Raw genomic sequence first — 20,239 nt, forward strand, 5'->3', positions numbered from 1 at the left:
AGCTTTGTAGTAGTTATGTTAGTTATACTGCTAGTTGGTTTATTCATTATTGTAAAAAAATCTGTTAGTTAAACAGTTAGTTGGAGGATAATTAGATGGAGAATTAGTTGAAGAGTTCACCCCTAAAGAACTCTTCCCTCCAATATTCTAGCATAAAATTTTTTGTATTTATTTTCTGAAATATGATTGCAATTTTGTTCTCTCCTCCTCTTCCCCCTTGAGAATTTCTCTTCCCCATTCTAACTAGAGCTTTTCACTAGCCAACACTAGGCTCAACTTATTGAACCCTATTCTTGAAGGTTAAATCAAAGATTATGCATAACAAGATTACTGTGGTGTCTATAGAAAATAAAATGCACAAGATGTGAATATGACGGTCTGGATATGTGAAAAAAAAAAAAAAAACTGATAGATACTTATGCAGACAGATGGAAGAAATCAAATTTGTAGCTTAACAAGCAAAGGAAGACCAAAGAAAACTTGGTGAAAAACTTAGGAATGACATTCAATAGAATGATCTTAGAAAAATTAAGATAAAGGATAAAGATGATTTACAAGATAGAATCCATGCAGCCAATCACACCTATGTTATGTCCCAACTCCAAAGGGTAGATTAGACATGAAAAATGCTATTGGTACACCTTTGTGTATACCTTGGGCTACACCTTTACTTGGCCTACATAAAGGTGTACCAATAACAAAAAAGTCTCTCATGAGACGCATAAAGGCGCGTGAGGCGCATGTGAAGCGCGGGGTATTTTGGTCATAATACCCCCTTATGTAGCTCAAGATGTACAAAAATGGTGTACATCTAGCATGATTCATTAGACATTGGGGGTGAATTCTTATAACCCACTGTAACAACAAGAGGTTAAGTGGTTGCAGGCGGTTGGAGATAGATGGTAGAATAGTTAGAACAGTTACAACTCCTTAAGCTGACAGTTAGCTATCTAACTGAAAGGAGTAGCCTTTGAGAAGGCTGTTGTAGAAGACTTAAAGCAGTTTTCGGAATAACAGAACTCTCTCTCTCTCTCTCTCTCTCTCTCTCTCTCTCTCTCTCTCTATCTATCTATTTCTTCCTGAACTTCTATCTTCTTTCTTGAAATTTCACCCCAATTCCCAAATTGCCCAACCCTCAACTCAGGGCGTGACAACCTACTAGGATTAAGGCCCGATGGTTTTGTTATTGTTGTTGTATTGGTTCCATGCAACAAAGGGCAGGCTTTAAATAACAGCTCCAAGTAGAATAACAGCTCGACCACATTAGGAGCTTCTAAACATCAAAAATATTCCAAATAAGAAGAGCACATTTTAATACCTAGACAGAGTCAACTAGGTCAAACCATAAATAGGAACTGCAAAACATATAATAGAGAAAGTAACATAAGAGTTAAAAATTATTAAAAGATTCATAAGATTAGTAAGAGTGCTTAAAAAACCTAGAGGGGAAGAAACATTATGAGATTTACTGGTAGAAGATGTCAGGACCCTATACGGTAGTTAGATGGTCAGTAGGGTTAACAGTTAGATGGCTGTAACAATAGGCTGTTAAATGGCAGTTATGTAGTTTAGAGGAGCTGTTAATATTGTTAGAGGAATAACCACCAGGCTGATTGTAAGCTGTTGTGGTAGCTATATAAAGCTACTAGGCTGTTGTTGTGAGGATATCCGGAAATATCAATTGAAATAGTTGTTCTCCTCTCTCCCAAACTCTCTCTCTCCCTTGTGGACTTGTCTTCTCCTCCCTTCAGCTTCTCTTCCCATCTTTCCCCTTCTAATTCTCTCTAATTTCCCCTCTTCTCTTCCGTTTTCCCTCTCTTTCTCCAATTCTCCCCTAATTCTTCCTACAATTGGCCCTAATTTCTCTATTGAAACCCTAGGGTCATGACAGAAGACTAAAACATATAGTAAGATGGGTCAAAAACCTTTAGTGGGACTCTTCAATGTGCTTGGTGAAAAAAATGACCTTTATAGACAAAACAATAAGACAGCAAATCTAGCAGCATTAAGGCTTTGTTCAGCAGAATTAAGCACAACCCTTTACACCCTTCTACATTATTTTTCATCTTCCTTTCAAAGAAATCCTCTTTGTCCAGTGTTCTCATTCCCCATTGAAGAGAAAGTATGAAGTTAAGAAAACCAAAAGGACATATTGATGAAAGGTATGTTGATCCTGTAACTCCCAGAATTGGTGTGTTAAACATTTCTATTGAGATTGCCTTTCATTCAAATTCCTCTAACCCAATCAAAAATGGAGTAAAGATAGGATTTCTATACCCAATCTAAAATTTCAATAAGTTTGGATTTCTTATTCATCCTTTCTCTATAAATAGTTCCTCAATATTTGATTTTCAAAGTGTTGTGAGCATTACAGAATTCTCAAAGGGATTAGGAGTTTGGGTGTATTAGAGTTTTGGGGTTGAGAGATCTCTTCCTGTAAACCCATTACTCACATAGTGAAAAAAAAATTGTTCTCCTTTGCCCATTGACATAGGCATATTATTTAAACCACTTTTAATCTGTCTCTCTTGGATTACGAGTTTAGTTTTATTGGCGTTTTAGGGTTGAAAGATTTTTCTCTTGTTGTAAATCTATTATCCACACAGTGAGTTTTTTATTCTCCTTCACTCATGGACATAGGCACATTGCTGAACCACTTTTAATCTGTGTTTCTGATTTTGATTTTGCATAGGTGACAAAATTTAATTCTGTTTTGCTTTAGTCCTAACTACTACAATAATAATTCCACTTCATTTCAATTTACTTAACAAATTGGAAAAATGAGAGTGCAGATCAACAGACCAGGAAAGAAAGTATCAAACACAAAAGGAAGCGTTGACTACCTTCTTACTGAAGAAAGACGATCCTTTTTCCTTGTTCTCTGCTCAAGTTCTAGCTCTTCATCCAGCATAAACGTGCTTGCAAAATCATTAGATAGGTCATCCAGGCTCTGTGTAGCAAAATCTGAGGGTGCTTTGCTCTTCATTTGATGGTCTTTACGGGTAGACATCCTTGAAGGCTCAGACTCCTGTTGGAAGTTTGGGCTCACAGGAACATCATTAAGGCCAGGATCTGAGAAGTTTATGCCTGACTCAGAACTCAATCCCTTGCTTAAATCAATATTTTCTACACTACATCCTTGAGTTCCACCATCAGATAGAACTAATTCACTATTCTGTTCAGCACTACAATTTGTTGACATTTTTTTATCATCCTTCTCAACTGATAATTGATCCACCAAACTCTCATCATTAGCTGGCTTTTTGTACCTCTCATCAAAATCATTCTCTAGAACAACAGTCCCCTTATCCGCTGGTGGCTCCTGGGGCCTATTTGCAGCAGATGATAATTTCTCCTCCGCCAAAGCTGGGATCCACTGTGACCACTCATAACGCCTTCGTATCTTGTCACCCTATAGGAGCAACACAAACCCATGTAAATGATACCACAAAACAAACCCAGGTATCTTGTCACAGAATGTAAGAGCAGAAACATCACAAGAAGATTATTCCACCACAACAATTAAAAAGATAAATATATAGAAAGGCTGGAGGGTAAAAAGAAAATGAAAAAGGAGTTTATTAAAACCTGCACTTCAATAGCAGAAGAACTAAGCAAAGCATTAAGTATGAAATCTATGTCTGTACTCATGCTCTTCACCTGCATCACGTCATATGAGACAACAATATGAGTATAATAAATAGAAAAAATTTGAAGACAGTAAAGGAGGATATGTTTAACTACATACCAAGTATGCAACAAAGAAAGATACTTTTACTAAAATTAGCACCAAGGCTACAATATCACACTTAAAATAGAACGTGTCAAGTAGTTCTACACCCCAAGGGAGAGAGAACAACGTAAGTAATTTGAAGCATTATGATACGTAAATATCATACAAAACTCAGTAAAACCATACCCTTTTAAAGTCTGCAATTTTGGATATTGGAACCCAGCCTTGCTCATCCATCAAAGAAATCAAGTAATGATCATGCTGCAAATTTCCATCACTGCCAGAATAAAATGTGATCAACTCAACAATTATATGAATCATTGTTCATAACACATCAAGAAAACAGTTGCCAATTAAATTGCCAATTCTACAAGCTTCTTCAGACAAAATGAAAAAAGCATCACTATTAATGGAGACTTGAAGTGTAATGCCTCAAATTACGAGATTTTGAAGTGTTAATTTTCAAAAAAAAAAAACATTAAATGCCTTGAAAATTAATGAAAAATGAATTTTGAGGACATAATTATTTTGAGGGGCTGTGAGCATAACACTCAAAAAACTTTTTTTAAATTTTGAAGGAATTTTATCTTGTAAAAATTAACTTACATGAATTAAATAGCACTTGAGATAAATTTTAATTGGTGTCAGTGCGACCCATAGAAAAATGGTGGACTTGGAAGATGAATCCTGTGAAGCTTAGGAAGTAAACCCTAGCTTTTAATATGTATAAAACCACTTAATTAAATTCATAGACTATACACCTATATATATATACACAAATACAATGGGCCATGGACTCTATCATAGGATTAACCCTGGACTATAACCATATAACTCAACACTCCCTCTCAAGCTGGAGCATATATATCATATGCGCCAAGCTTGCTACAAATATACTCAATTCGAGGACCCCTGAGAGACTTAGTGAAGACATCTGCTAACTGATCATTGGAATTGACAAAATCTGTGGTAATATAGCCAGATAAAATCTTCTCTCGGATGAAGTGACAATCTATCTCGATATGTTTGGTCCTCTCATGAAAGACTGAATTGGAAGCAATATATAATGCAGCTTAATTGTCGCAAATTAATCTCATCTGTTATATCTCCCCAAACTTGAGCTCCTGAAGCAATTGTTTTAACCAGATAAATTCACACATTGCCAAGGCCATAGCACGATATTATGCTTCAGCACTCAACCAAGCAACAACCTCATGCTTCTTACTTTTTCAAGATACTAGGTTTCCTCCAACCAGAACACAATATCCTGAAATAGATCGTCTATCAGAAAGAGAACCTGCCCAATCAGCATCAGAATATCTGACTACTTGAGTATGACCTATGTCCTCATACAATAATCCTCTACCTAGAGCTCCCTTAATATACCTGAGAATCCGGACTACCGCATCCCAATGGTTATCACAAGGAGACTGTAAAAACTGACTGACAACACTGACTGAGAAAGAAATATATGGGCGAGTGATAGTGAGATAATTAAGTTTTTCGACTAGTCTGCAGTATCTTCCAGGATCAGCAAGAGGCTCCCCCTATCCTGGTAAGAGCTTTACATTAGGGTCCATAGGAGAATCTATAGGTTTACAATCAAGCATCCCAGTTTCTTCCAGAATATCTAACACATACTTCCGTTGAGAGATAACAATACCAGAACTGGACTGAGCAACTTCTATGCTAAGAAAGTATTTAAGTAACCCCAAGTCCTTAGTGTCAAAATGATGGAAAAGATGTTTCTTCAACTGAATAATAACATCTTGATCATCACCAGTAATAACAATATCATCTGCATAGACAACCAAGTATATACACCTCCCTTGTGATGTGTGTTTATAAAAAATCGAATGATCAGACTCACTACGAGTCATACCAAAGTCTTGAATGACAGCACTGAAACGACCAAACTAGGCTCGAGGAGATTGCTTCAACCCATATAGTGAGCGACGGAGTTTACAAACCTGCCCAGACTCCCCCTGAGCAACAAACCCAAGAGGTTGCTCCATATAAATCTCCTCCTGAAGCTCACCATGTAAGAAGGCATTCTTAATGTCCAGTTGATACAACGGCCAGCGGCGCATAGCTGCTATAGAGAGAAACAGACGCACAGAGGACATCTTAGCAACAGGGAAAAAGTGTCACCATAGTCAAGGCCATAAACCTGAATATACCCTTTGGCAACCAAACGAGCATTGAGGCGATCAACCTGCCCATCAAGACCCACCTTGACAGTATAGATCCACCGACAGTCGACAAGAGATTTCCCTGAGAGTAAAGGAATCAAATCCCAAATACGATTGGAATGCAAAGTAATCATCTCATCCACCATTGCTTATCGTCACCCCAGATCAGAAAGTGCCTCACTAACAATCTTAGGTACTGAAACAGAGGATAAAAAAGACACAAAAGCACAAAAAGGAGACGAGAGACGGTGATAGCTAAGAAAATTATAAATGGGGTGAGGATTGCGAGAAGAACGGGTACCTTTCCGAAGGGCAATAGGAAGCATATTCTCAGAAGGAAAGACCGCGGCAGGTGGAGAGACTGGAGCAAGATATGAGGCAGCAAGAGTCGCTGAAGTAGTAGGAGATGCGGGAGAAGGCGCAGGAACAACATCTCCATCGGGAGGAGACCGAGGCTGATGACGCCGATGATAAACCTGCAATGGGGTAGAAGAAGGAACAGGGAGAATAGGAGCAGGACTCGCGGGAAGAGGGATGGCCTCAGAAATGGGTTGACACCCGGAATGAGGCGAAGAGTAGAAAGGAGACGACTCAAAGAAGGTAACGTCCGCCGAAAGAAAATAGCGGCGGGTGTCAAGAGAATAACACCGATAACCCTTCTGAAGGCGAGAGTAACCAAGAAAAATGCACTTGATGGACCGAGCAGACAATTTATCTTGACTAGGAGACAGATTATGGACAAAACAGGTGCAACCAAGGACTCGTGGAGGAAGAATATATAATGGTTGATTAGGAAACAAGAGAGAGTGAGGAATCTGGTGCTGAAGAACCAATGAGGGCATCCTGTTAATGAGATAGCAAGCAACAAGGACAGCTTCAACCCAAAAGCGAAAGGGGACATGATGATGTAGAATAAGAGTACAAGCAGTTTCAATCAAATGTCTGTTTTTACGCTCAGCAACCCCATTCTGTTGTGGTGTATATGCACAAGACGACTGATGCAAGATCCCCTGAGAAGACATAAAGGTAATAAAGGGAATAGAAAAATATTCAGGGGTATTGTCACTGCGCAATACTTGGACAGAGGTATGAAATTGCGTTTTGATTTCAATACAAAATGATTCAAAAATTGAGAATAACTCAGAACGATTTTTCATTAAATATAACCATGTGCAACGAGAATAATCGTCGATAAACGTTACAAAATATTGAAAACCCAAAACAAACACGACACAACTAGGACCCCAGACATCGGAATGAACTAAAGCGAACGGGGACACAGCCCGATTATTGACACGCTTTGGAAAAGAAGTGCGAGACTGTTTTCCAAGGTGACAAGACTCACAATGAAAAGACGACAAACTAGATAAACTGGGGATCATCCTCTGAAACTTAGCCAACCTAGGATGTCCCAAACAATTGTGGAGAAGAGCAGGAGACTCAGTCACCGAGCAAGCAATAGGCGATGTAGGAAGGTTGAGATGATAGAGACCCTACGACTCACATCTGACGCCAATCATCTGTCCTGTACCACGATCCTAGATAATAACAGAATGATCATCAAAGGTGATAGAACAATTTAAGGCACGCGTAAGTTTACTAACAGAGACAAGATTAAAGAAACAATGAGGAAGATAAAGGACAGAATCTAAAGGCAGAGAATGTAAGGGTTTGGCAGTGCCAATAGCTTTAGCAACCGCTTTGGACCCATTGGCTAATGTTACAGAAGGTAAAGAAATAGAATTAGTAAAATGAGATAACAAGTGGGGATTACCAGAGCTATGGTTATAAGCACCTGAGTCCAGGACCCATGGTCCCAAAGAGGATGACTGAGCGAGACAGGCAGTGGAATCACCAGAGTGGGCGACAGAAGCAACTATGGATGAGGTTTACTGGGACGTCTTATACTTGAGATACTCATCATAGTCAGCCCCAGTGAGAAGGACATATTGCGGTGGATGACCATCAAAGGACTCAGATCGAGAACCTCAGCATGAGCAACATTAACACGAGGAGGGCGGCCATGCAACGTATAACACTGTTCCTTAGTATGCCCCCACTTGTGACAATAGTTACACTTGGGGCGTTTGCCCCGATTACCACGATCTCCTCCCTGTTCGCCACTACTCTGAACCTGTGAAGCCATGACTAAATGATCACCTGCAGAATAAGGAGGCACCGTAGGAACAGATGAAACCCGAAGAAGACGAGAATACACTTTATCCATAGTAGGTACAGTAGGACTAGCAAAAATCTGATCACGAACAGGAGCAAGCTCAGGACCAATGGCAGCAAGAGTGCACACCATGAAGAACTTATCCCGCTGAGCTAGATCCTCCATAGCAGTCTTACCAGCAGGTAACAAAGAGTTAAATTTAGCTTTAATAGAGGCCATCCGACTAAGAAAATCAGGAAGAGTCAAACCCTGTTGTCGTAAACTGAGCAGATTAGACACCACTGAATACAGGCGTTGAATGTCATTAGTGTATAAAGCCTTGGCCTGAGCTCACAATTCACAGCACGTGGTATAGTTAGTATAGATAGGATGAAGAGAGGGATCAATTGACTGCCACAAGAGACTGCACAACAGAGCATCAGCTCTCTGCCACTCAAGTTTGTTTGTGGTCACATTCTTGGCCTTGGTAGTTAAATGATCCTGTAAGCCTTGACCCATACACCATAGTTCAACCGCCTTGGACCAAGAGATATAATTGGAACTACCCATCAACTTCTCAATAGCAATGGTTGGAGAGGGAGACAAAATACAAGAAAATGAGCCGGATTTACTAATACTAGCCATGTCGGATAAAAGGGAGCCCTACAAGATCAACAGATCTGAAACAAAACGGTTAAATAAGCCAAAAAATAAAGGTTGGATGATCCAGCATAGAGAACAAGTGTGCTGGAGCGACGGCAGATGGCAGATGCTGGTGACCGGCGACCGCAGATGGCAGCGGATGGCGACGAAACCACCGGGACTGGGATGGACTGAAGGAGGCAAGTCCAATGGTGAAGACGGCATTGCAATCAGAGCACTGGTGAGAGAGATCGAAGCAAAAACATCTCCATGAACAGTGCGAGAGAGGCGGCGCGTGGCGGAGGCAACGACACGATCCTCCGGGGGTCAATAGATCGGAGGCTGACAAACGCAACGGCGGTGGTGGTGTGCGTGATCAGTGGCCGGACGGTGAAGACCCATGGCTGACCAATAGCGCGCGCGCGATAGAAACGCAGTGGGCGGCGACGACGATGGCACGGTAGGCTCCGACGGTCGGTGGCGATGCGACCGACGGTGTTTGTCGGTGATGTGGGCGGCGGCGGCAATGGCGGCTAGGGTTTGTATGGTGGCTGCTAGGGTTTGTATTTTAGTTCTGATACCATGTGAAGCTTAGGAAGTAAACCCTAACTTTTAATATGTATAAAACTACTTAATTAAATTCATAGACTATACACCTATATATATATACAAATACAATGGGCCATGAGCTCTATCATAGGATTAACCCTAGACTATAACCATATAACTCAACAAATCCAACTTAGTGGATTAAGTGTAAATTAAATTAAGTGGGGGTAATAGTGAAATTTAACCAAGGTAAAGGTTAAATGACTAGGCATATAGAAATATATATACACGCATATAGATGTATATACATGAAAATTTAGGAAAAAAATATAATATGTTTGTACCTATAGCCTGGCATATGGCCAAGCCATTGGCTGGACAAGCATTAAATGCCTGGCCAGCTAACACTTGTCTTGGTCGGGCCAAGCCTGCAATAGCACACTGCTAGCTCAAGAGCCTAGTTGTCAGGCAAGAAAGGAACTATTGGGTCCCTTCCCCAAGATTTGTCATTTGGGGGGCATTCAGGCAACCCCTTCCCCATGTGACCTTTCCCCCTTAAAAATAGATTTAATTCAAATTAAAGGGGGTAGTTTCACTAAAACAGAATGGTTTGTCAGAAAATAATTAGAAAAAAAAAACCTAAGAGATTAGACTCTCGTAACTTACTATTTATAATAGACATAATGGGTCTTAATCTATAGACTTAACCTATGACTAATTACAAGGTCTAATATTTACAAATAAAACACACATAATATGTACAATTATACTAATAATTATAATACTCCCCCTCAAGGTAGAGCATAGATATCATATACACCAAACTTGTTACAAATATATTATACTCAATGACCCTTCAGAGACTTGGTGAAGATATCTGCAAATTGATCATTAGAGTTAACAAACTATGTTACAATAATACCTTCAATCAACTTCTCTCTAATAAAATGACAGTGGATTTCAATATGCTCAGTCCGTTCATAGAACACTAGATTAGAAGCAATGTCCAAGGCAACCTGATTATCACAAACAAAATTCATAGGGGACACTTCACAAAACTTGAGTTCCTTCAGGAGTTACTTAAACTATACGAGCTCACAAGCTGCATTAGCCATATCCCGATACTCTGCCTATGCACTAGATCTAGCTGTAAAATATCAGAAACCCTAGAAAAGGAGATCGATTAAAGAGAGAAGAGATAAGCGAACAAGAGAAGAGAAAATTGAACTCACTTCGTAATTCAGATTTCAAAATGAATCAATGAATAAACAAACTGATAGCTTTGTTGTTTATATAGAGAACAGCTAAAGCTTTACAGCAACACACTAATAAACGCGCTAAGGCAACTTAAAGTAAAACACACAGCAAGCTACCAAGCTACAATACAAACTACTGAATACAAAGTGCTTTAATATTCCCCCTCAATTAGAACTCTCCTGAACCATAAGCTGCCCACAAGATGTTTTAACATTCCCCCTCAATGAGGACTCTTCTAAACTGCCACCCTTGTGCACTGGAGAAAATTTTAAGCCAAGTTTATTACACAAAAACTGAAAACGAGCCTGAGAGAGCCCTTTTGTAAAAACATCAGCAATCTTTGATATCAAAACAAAGATTAAGAGTACTCGACAAGCATCTCTAACAGTTACCAAGTATTTTAACAAGATGAATGGGCTTTGGTTAGAGCTAGATCAATATCAGGAGATAAAGATGATATGCAGCAATGATGCAGCCACTCCTAGCCAGATTATTGAGAGAGATAGGATTGTTGAATTTCTTGCTGAGTTAAATACTGAGTTTGATCAAGTAAGGATTCAAATCCTTGGGAGGGAGAAGCTACCCTCCCTGAATGAAGTTTTCGTTGTGGTAAGAAGTGAAGAAAACCGAAGGGGAGTTATGCTCAGTGATGGAGGAACAGAAAGATCAGCCATGACTGCCACAAAGAAGGATGGAACACGTTTTAAGATGGGAAAAACAGAGGCAAACAAAAATCGTGAAGGGCTTTGGTGTAGTTTTTGCAACAAGCCTAGGCATACTCAAGATTATTGCTTCAAACTTCATGGTAAGGAGGCTATGTTGAAAAAGATGGGCGGTTTTAAAAATACGACAGCACCAAAACAGGCCTACATATCATCCAATGAAAACGAAAGAGGAGGAACAATGAGTAAGGCAGAATTAGCTCCAGGTACTGAGATTGCACAACTTGATGGTGAGGAAATTAACAAACTTAAGGCTCTTCTTAAGACTATCAATGATGGAAACTGCACTTTCGCCCAACAAGGTAATTATGTACATTTGGTATCTCTTAATGCCTTTAAAACTGATAAGAATGACATTTGGATCCTAGATTCAGGAGCCACTGATCACATGACCCCTAATCCATTGTTTTTTGACACTTATGAACCTATTGTTACCTCCAAACGGATTACCATTGCTAATGGAACTTCGGTCTCCATTAAAGGTCAAGGAACAATCACCCTCAGCCCAAGTATTACCCTTAAATAGGTCCTACATGTGCCCAATTTATCTACCAATCTTGTGTCCATTCATAAACTTACTGATGATCTACACTGCCGTGCCAATTTCTCTCCTAATGTGTGTGAATTTCAGGCCTTGAAGACAAGGAAGATGATTGGTGCAGCTAGGGAACAGCATGGGCTGTACTGTCTGGAGAAAAAGAGAGGCTATCCTTTGATTGAAAACCAATCCTTTAAGGCTGCTGGATTCTCTCAGTTCACTTCTAATTCTACTGCTCATGCTTGGCTGCAACATTACCGACTTGGTCACCCTCCGTTTCCTCTTCTAAAAACCATGTTTCCTTCCTTATTTCAGTCCCTAGATCTTAGTAAATTTTAGTGTGAGGTATGTGCTATTTCCAAGCATCATCAAGTGTCCTATCCATCTAGCAATAAGAAGTCATCTAAACCTTTCTTTTTGGTTCATTCCGATCTATGGGGACCCTCTAAAATACCAAATTGTTCGGGGGCCCAATGATTTATTTCATTCACTGATGATTGTACTCGAATAACTTGGATTTTCTTATTAAAAGATAAGGCTGCAATGAGCACCATTTTGCCATATTTTTGCAAGCTAATCTCCACTCAATTCAATTGCACAATTCAGAAATTCTGAACTGATAATGCAAAGGATTATGTTAATAATCACTTGCACCAATTCTTTCAACAAGAAGGGATAATTCATGAATCTTCGTGTGTCCATACTCCACAACAAAATGGAGTTGCGGAACGGAAGATGAGACACCTTCTTAATGTTGCTCGAAGTCTCCTCCATCATCATAAAGTGCCTAAAAATTTCTGGGGGGAAGCTACTCTTACAACAGCCTATTTAATAAATCGAGTACCCTCAAAAACCTTAGATAATCAATCTCCATTCCAGCTCCTATCTATCTATTTTCCAGACCTCAATCTACATTCTCCTCTTCCACTAAAGGTCTTTGGGTGTGTTTCTTTTGTTCATATTCCCAAACAAAACAAAGACAAACTTGATCCTAGGGCCTTAAAGTGTGTTTTCCTAGGATATTCTCCTACCCAAAAAGGATATAAATGTTATCATCCCACTACAAAGAAATTTTACATTTCCAAGGATGTTACATTTGTTGAAACCCAACCTTTCTTTCCTTCACATCAAACTGGTCGCCAGGGGGAGTGTTTAGATGGTGACCAGACTGTTGGGGTTGGGGAAGATGTCTTTCAAGCTCTATCTCAGCTACCTATCTCTCCGATCCCTTCTTCTCAATCTCAGCCAAATAATAACAATGAGAATATGGTTCCCCCTCCTTCTCACGCTGTTCAGTCTAGCCAACAGCCCTCAGGTCGGTTCAAGGGATCTCCCTATGTTTTCAAAAGAAGAAGACAGCCTACTCTGGACTCCCAGCAAGCACCATTGTCTGATCCTAGTCAAGGTAAGGAATTTATACAACCTTCTATTGCAGAAAATGATTAGCTCTCAATTTCAGACTGCTCTAATCCTCCTAATCCAAGTTATGATGATTTAGATCTACCTATTACTGTTAGGAAGGGTGTTAGAAGTTGTACCCAACATCCCTTAACTAATTTCTTATCCTACCATCGGCTGTCTCACAAACACAAAGGGTTCCTAGCATCTTTGGATTCAATTGTCATTCCTAATTCAGTAGAAGAGGCCCTAAGAGATCAGAATTGGAAGCAAGCCATGATGGAAGAAATGAGAGACTTAAAGAAAAATCAGACTTGGGAGATAGTAACAAGACCAAGAGGAGTTGTGCCAATAGGCTGCAGATGAGTATTCAATGTAAAATACAAAGCTGATGGAACATTGGACAGGTACAAGGCAAGATTAGTAGCCAAAAGATATACCTAATCCTATGGCATAGACTATTTTGAAACATTTGCACCAGTGACTAAGATGGCAACAGTAAGAATTCTAATCTCTTTAGCAGCATTTTTTGGATGGACACTACAACAATTTGATGTTAAAAACGCCTTTTTACATGGAGACCTAGAAGAGGAAGTTTTCATGGAGTTGCCTCCGGGATTTCAAGAAACAGAAAAAGGAAAAGTATGCAGGCTCAAGAAAGCTCTCTATGGACTCAAACAGTCCCCTAGAGCTTGGTTTGGGAGGTTCTCTAGAGCCATGAAGACTATGGGATATAATCAAAGCCGAGGTGATCATACACTCTTCATGAAACATTCAGGGGAAGGGAAGATTACAGCTTTGTTAGTATATGTGGATGACATAATTGTGACATGAGATGATGAGGAAGAACAAATGCTGCTAAAAAGAAACCTAGCCCACGAATTTGAAATCAAGGATCTTGATATTCTCAGATATTTCCTGGGCATTTAAGTGACCTACTCTAAGGATGGTATCTTTCAATCTCAACGTAAATATGTTTTGGATTTACTTACTGAAACAGGGCTTACAGGAGGCAAGGGATCTAGTGTCCCAGTAGAACCTAATGGAAAACTATGGCAGAATCCTGACAGCCAACCAATTGACAAAGGAAGATATCAAAGGCTAGTGGGCCGGTTGATATATCTCTCACATACTAGACCTAATATTACATTTGCTATTAGTCTTGTGAGCCAATTCATGCATAACCCAACTGAAGAGCATATGCAAGCTATAAGGAAGATACTTGGATATCTCAAAACTAATCCAGGTAGGGGTCTATTGTTCAGAAAAGGAAAGAAATTAGATGTTAAAGGCTTTACAGATGCTGATTATGCAGGATCTATCAATAATAGAATATCAACCACAGGATATTGCGAATTCCTAGGCGGTAATCTAGTGTCCTGGCGGAGTAAGAAACAGAGCATTGTGGCTAAATCAAGTGCAGAATCAGAATTTAGGGCTATGGCCCTTGGGATATGTGAATTGTTGTGGCTAAAAATTATCCTAGAAGACTTGAAAATAAAAACTCAAGGAGCAATTGAGTTGTCTTGTGATAACAAATCTGCTATAAGTATTGCTCATAATCCAGTTCAACATGACAGGACAAAGCACATTGAAATAGACTGACACTTTATCAAAGAAAAATTGGATGCAGGAATAATCAATATTCCTCATGTTTCATCTGAGGAACAGGTAGCTAATATATTCACAAAAGGTTTGGCAGCAAAGAGGTTTGAGAATCTGATATGCAAGCTTGGAATGATAAATATCCATTCCCCAGCTTGAGGGGGAGTGTTGAAATATTCAAAGATAATCTATGATTGAGATAAAGCTCCATCTTTCCTAAATTCTAGGAGGAGATAGAATCTTATCTACTCCTCTAAAAATTAGGAGATTAGTTATATCTATGTTGTTGTATTTTTAAATAGTTTTTTGTTTGTATTTAAATTCCTAGATTTTAGGATCTCTTGTTTATTTAAACTCCTCATGGAGTATTCAATAGATTATTGAGGAAGTACGGTTTCTTCCGACTTTTCCAATCTAAGGTTTATTCTCGCTGCTCTCTTGCTGTTTTCAACAGAGGGATTTCTTTAATTTGCAAACATGAGAGGGATATCTAGAATTCACAAAACCCTCAAGTTGAGTCATGTAAACAGTCTCTTCCAAGTCACCATTTAGAAAAACATTATTAATATCAACTTGTTGTATATCCCAACCAAAGATGACTGCTAATGAAAACAATACTCTAATTGTTGAAGCCTTTACAACAGGACTAAAGGTCTCAGCATAATCCACACCAGGTGTTTGTAGAAAACCCTTAGCAACCAGCCTTGCTTTATACTTAAGAACAAAACCATCTGACTTATATTTGACCCTAAAAACCCATTTACTACCAATGATGTTCATATCTTCTGAAAAGGGAACCAGATCCCAAGTTTTATTTCTCTGCAATGCTGCAAATTCTTCTTGCATAGCCTGCAACCATTGAGAATCTAGCAAAGCCTCATAAACTGAATAAGGTTCTAGGCAATTCACTAAGGCATGAGGGGAGGCAATAACAAGTCTTTGAGTTTTAGAGCGGGTCATCATAGGATGTATAGAAGAAGCAACAGGTGGTTTGAATTTGGGAATTGAAACCGGCTGAATAGAGGGAACAAATGATTGTTCACAAAGAGAAGTGATAGCAGGAGAAGTTACTGAAGCTTGCGAACAAACCACTGAGTTTGACAAGGAATGAGGTAAGACAGGTTCTACTTTAGACAATTTGGAATAGGAAGGAAGAGACTGAAAATGAGAAGTAGATAACCCAACATTTGTAGTAGATGATGAAAAAGAAGGAGAAATAAACAATGAGGGATAGGGAAAATCATTAGGATTAAAATGAACATGCTTTGATACATAGATCCTTCCGAATGGATGCAAACATTTATACCCCGCTTAAGAATGACTATATCCCAGAAACACACATTTGGAAGTATGAAAAGCAAATTTCTGCTTGTTATAGGGTCTAAGAAAAGGAAAACAAGCACAACCAAATGGTTGCAAAAGCAAATAGTTGGGAGGTTTCTCAAACAACAACTGAAATGGACTAGAAAATTTAATAAGTGACGCTGGCAGCAAATTTATGACATGAACTACAGTTTGAAAAGCTTCCATCCAATACTTAAGAGGCATATGAGAATGAGCTAATAGAGTTAACCCCATTTCAGCTATATGTCGATGTTTTCTCTCGGCCACACCATTTTGTTGATGTGTGTAGGGACATGAAAACCGAGCTTGAATACCAAAGCTTCTAAGATAAGGCAAAAAGGCCTTAAACTCTCCCCCATTGTCAATTTGTAAAGTTTTGAATTTGTGGTGATATTGCAGTTCAACAAATTTATGAAAGGCTATAAAGGTGGGTAGAGCATCTGATTTGAGTTTCAAATGATATAACCAAGTATATCGGGTATACGCATCCACAAAGATGATATAGTATCTATAACCCTCAATGGAAAGAACAGGGGAAGGCCCCCATAAATCGAAATAGACAAGTTCTAAAGGTTTAGTTGCTTTAATCTCAGAATGATTAAATGGCAGCTAACTTAATTTTCCAAGCTTGCAGGAATCACAAAAAGGAATAGGAGAAAAAGGAACTTGGATTTTATTCAATATAAGCTGCAGTACAGTAGTTGATGGATGCCCTAAACAAGGATGCCATTATTTACAAACATCAAAACTAGTGTGAACTATACTGAAACAATGATGCGGCAACTCATGACAGAATGAGTGCTGATTATTACAGACATTATTGTATTGCTTTCTATATGTAGAAAAAGAAGTAGATGGAACAGCATTAATAGGCTCAATAGAATGAATAGAGGGACTGATCGCAGCTGGAACAAAAGCTGAATTCAGCTGGTAGAGTCCATTCCTAAGATGGCCTTGAAGTAGCACCTGTTTGGAATCCTTGTCCTTGACAACGCATAAATTGGAATCAAATTCAGTAACAACATTATTATCTCGAGTTAATTGAGAAACACTAATCAGATTTTTCTTCATGTGAGGAACATGAAGAACATGAGATAAAGAAACAAAAGATTGAGGAGATAAGACAAAGGAAAGTTGTGTAGCACCAATAGCTGAGATAGGTAAAGACTTACCATTACCAATTGTAACTTTATCACTGCCATGATAGGGTGAATGATTGGACAGATTGTGAACATTGGAGATAATGTGGTTTGTAGCACCAGAATCCACAAACCATGCAGGATCAAACTAATCATAAGGCAAGAATGAAGGTTCAGATGGCTGAGGGATAGTGCCATGAGCATTGCCACGATATGAACCTAAATTAGTCATGTAGCCTTCGCTAGAGTCCCGAACAAAAGCTAGGTATGCCTGAGAATCACAAAAATTAGTTGGACCACCTAAATTTTCTCTTCCAAAATTAGAACCAGAATTCCAATAAAAATTCTTATCAAATCTGTGGTAGCACTTATCCACAAAATGTCCTGGTTTGCCACAAAGCTGACAATAGATTCTTTTGCCATTCGATCTACCTCTCCCTCTACCTTCTCTAGTACCAAATTGACCACCTCGATTATTATAACCCCCTCTTGTATTCGGAACAGATCCATTTCCATTTCCATTTCCATTTTGTGCTGAATAAGAAGCAACATTAACAGACATTGAAGATGACATAGCTGAATCAAAAGCAGTTGTCAAATGTGGCACATTCTGTGTGACTAACCGTTGTTCATGCATTAATAGAAGATATTGCACCTTTTCTAAATCTATTTCATCCATCTGGTATGTTATAAGGCTAACAACAGTCTCATAGTCATGATCTAATCCATTTAAAATAGCTAATAATAGCTCCTTATCAGGAAAAGGTTCTCCTATGGGCGCATGACCGATCGTTTTGATCTTTAAAATGTAGTCATTAACAAATAGAGACTCCTCCTTGACTGAACGCAATTGTTGCTTTAATTGAAAAGATTTTGCAACAATTTGTCTAGAATAAAGTTTCTCCAAGGTAGACCATACCTCAGCAGATGATTCACAATGAATCACCTACGCCAGGACATCTTTATCAATGGTCGAGAAAAGCCAACCAAGAAGAAGCTGGTTTGACCGCAGCCAATCCATATAGTCATCATTCAACTTCGTAGCTTCAGCATCACCACTATCTGGATCCATAATAAACTTTGGAGGAGGTGTCGAATTGTTTAGAAATTGAATCAGATCAAACGCTCGAATAGTAGCTAGAACTTGAGCTTTCCAAAAAATATAGTTCCCGTTATCGAGCTTGATTGGTACGTAGTTCAAGGCTTTCGCAACTACACCAAAGCCAGTATGTGAAGCCGAGGAAAGAGAGAAAGACAAACAAGGAGGAATCGAAGAAGAGGTACAGTGATTTGAATCGGACGCCATGACTTACGTCAAAGGCTCTAATACCATGTAAAATATCATAAACCCTAGAAGAGGAGATCAACTAAAGAGAGAAGAGATAAGCGAACAAGAGAAGAGAAAATTGAACTAACTTCGTAATTTAGATTTCAAAATGAATTAATGAATAAACAAACAGATAACTTTGCTGTTTATATAGAGAACAGCTAAAGCTTTACAGCAACACACTAATAAACACGCTAAGGCAACTTAAAGTAAAACACACAGCAAGCTACCAAGCTACAATATAAACTATTGAATACAAAGTGCTTTAACACTAGCTACTACATTTTGTTTCTTACTTTTCCAAAAAACTAGATTTCCTCCCACAAAAACACAAAACCCAAAGGTTAACCTACAATCAAAAGGAGATCATGCCCAATCTACATCTGCATAACAACAAATATATGTGTCCCTTATACTCATAAAGTAGACATTTACTTGGTGCTCTTTTGATGTATCTTAGAATTCGGATAGCAACATCCCAATGAGAATCGCATAGAGAATTGAGAGACTGAGTAATTACATTCACAGCAAAAGCAATGTTAGGATAAGTTTCCCTACCAATCTTCAATACCTTCCAAGATCTGAAAAGAGCTCCCCTTGTCCCAGCAGGAGTTTGACATTTGGGTCCATTGGAGTGTCAACCAGTTTGCAGTTCACCATACCAGTCTCTTCTAAGATGTCAAGTGCATACTTCATCTAAGAGATTGAGATACCATCTTTTGATTGTGCAACTTCAATACTCAAGAAATATCAGAGTCTGCCTAAGTCTTTGGTCTGAAAGTGTTGATGTAGATGTTCCTTCAGCTTCTATATGCCAACCTGATCACTTCATGTGATAACAATTTCATCCATATAAACAACAATGTAGATGCATAAAGAAGAAGAGTGTCGATAGAAAACCAAATGATCAACTTCACTTCGGGTCAGACCAAATGCTTAAACCACAGTGTTAAACCTACCGAACCACGCTCATGGAGATTGTTTTAGACCATAGAGAAACTTCTTGAGTTTCTTGAGTTTGCAGACTACATTGAACTCCCCCTGAGCAACAAAACCAAGTAGTTGCTCCATATAAACCTCATCCTACAAATCACCACGAAGAAAGGCATTTTTAATATCTAGCTGATAGAGCGGTGAATGATGCATGGCAGCCATAGAAAGAAATAGGCGATCAAAGGCCATCTTAACAACAGGAGAAAAAGTATCACTGTAATCCAGCCCATAACCAAATGAGCCTTAAGACAATCCACATGTCCAAAAGGGCCCACTTTAGGGGTGAACATCCATCGAAAACCAACAAGAATCTTTCCTAGTGGTAAAGGCACCAAATCTCAAGTACCATTTGAATGTAAGGCTGCAATCTCATCCAACATAGTTTGACGCCAACCAAGATGCGGCATGGCTTCACCTGTAATTTAAGGAACAAAAACAAAGGAAAGACTCGAAACAAAGGCACTATAAACAAGTGACAAACGGTTATAGCACGAAAAGTTATAAAGCGAGTGTGGATTACGAGTAGACCGTGTACCTTTGCGGAAAGCAACAGGAAGGCTATCTGGCTTAAGATCCGTGGCAAAAGGAACCACTGACGGAGAGAGTGAGTCAAAAGAGTTTTGTTCGAGAGGAATGCTAGCACCG

General features: G+C 39.0%; 1 protein-coding gene across 2 annotated transcripts in view; it reads right to left on the minus strand.

Moving 5' to 3' along the window:
* Positions 1 to 20,239, minus strand: part of LOC127813159 (la-related protein 1A) — an 85,607-nt gene that overhangs the window by 47,335 nt on the left and 18,033 nt on the right. For both annotated transcript variants that reach the window (XM_052353967.1, XM_052353973.1), the window contains exons 4-6: positions 3,920 to 4,010; positions 3,589 to 3,660; positions 2,844 to 3,412 (exon numbers count right to left, since the gene is read on the minus strand). In XM_052353967.1, the coding sequence (XP_052209927.1) occupies positions 2,844 to 3,412; positions 3,589 to 3,660; positions 3,920 to 4,010 (732 nt within the window). The remainder of the gene's footprint in view (positions 1 to 2,843; positions 3,413 to 3,588; positions 3,661 to 3,919; positions 4,011 to 20,239) is intronic.

Source organism: Diospyros lotus, chromosome 1 (assembly GCF_014633365.1).
Source record: "Diospyros lotus cultivar Yz01 chromosome 1, ASM1463336v1, whole genome shotgun sequence".
Lineage (NCBI taxonomy): Eukaryota > Viridiplantae > Streptophyta > Magnoliopsida > Ericales > Ebenaceae > Diospyros > Diospyros lotus.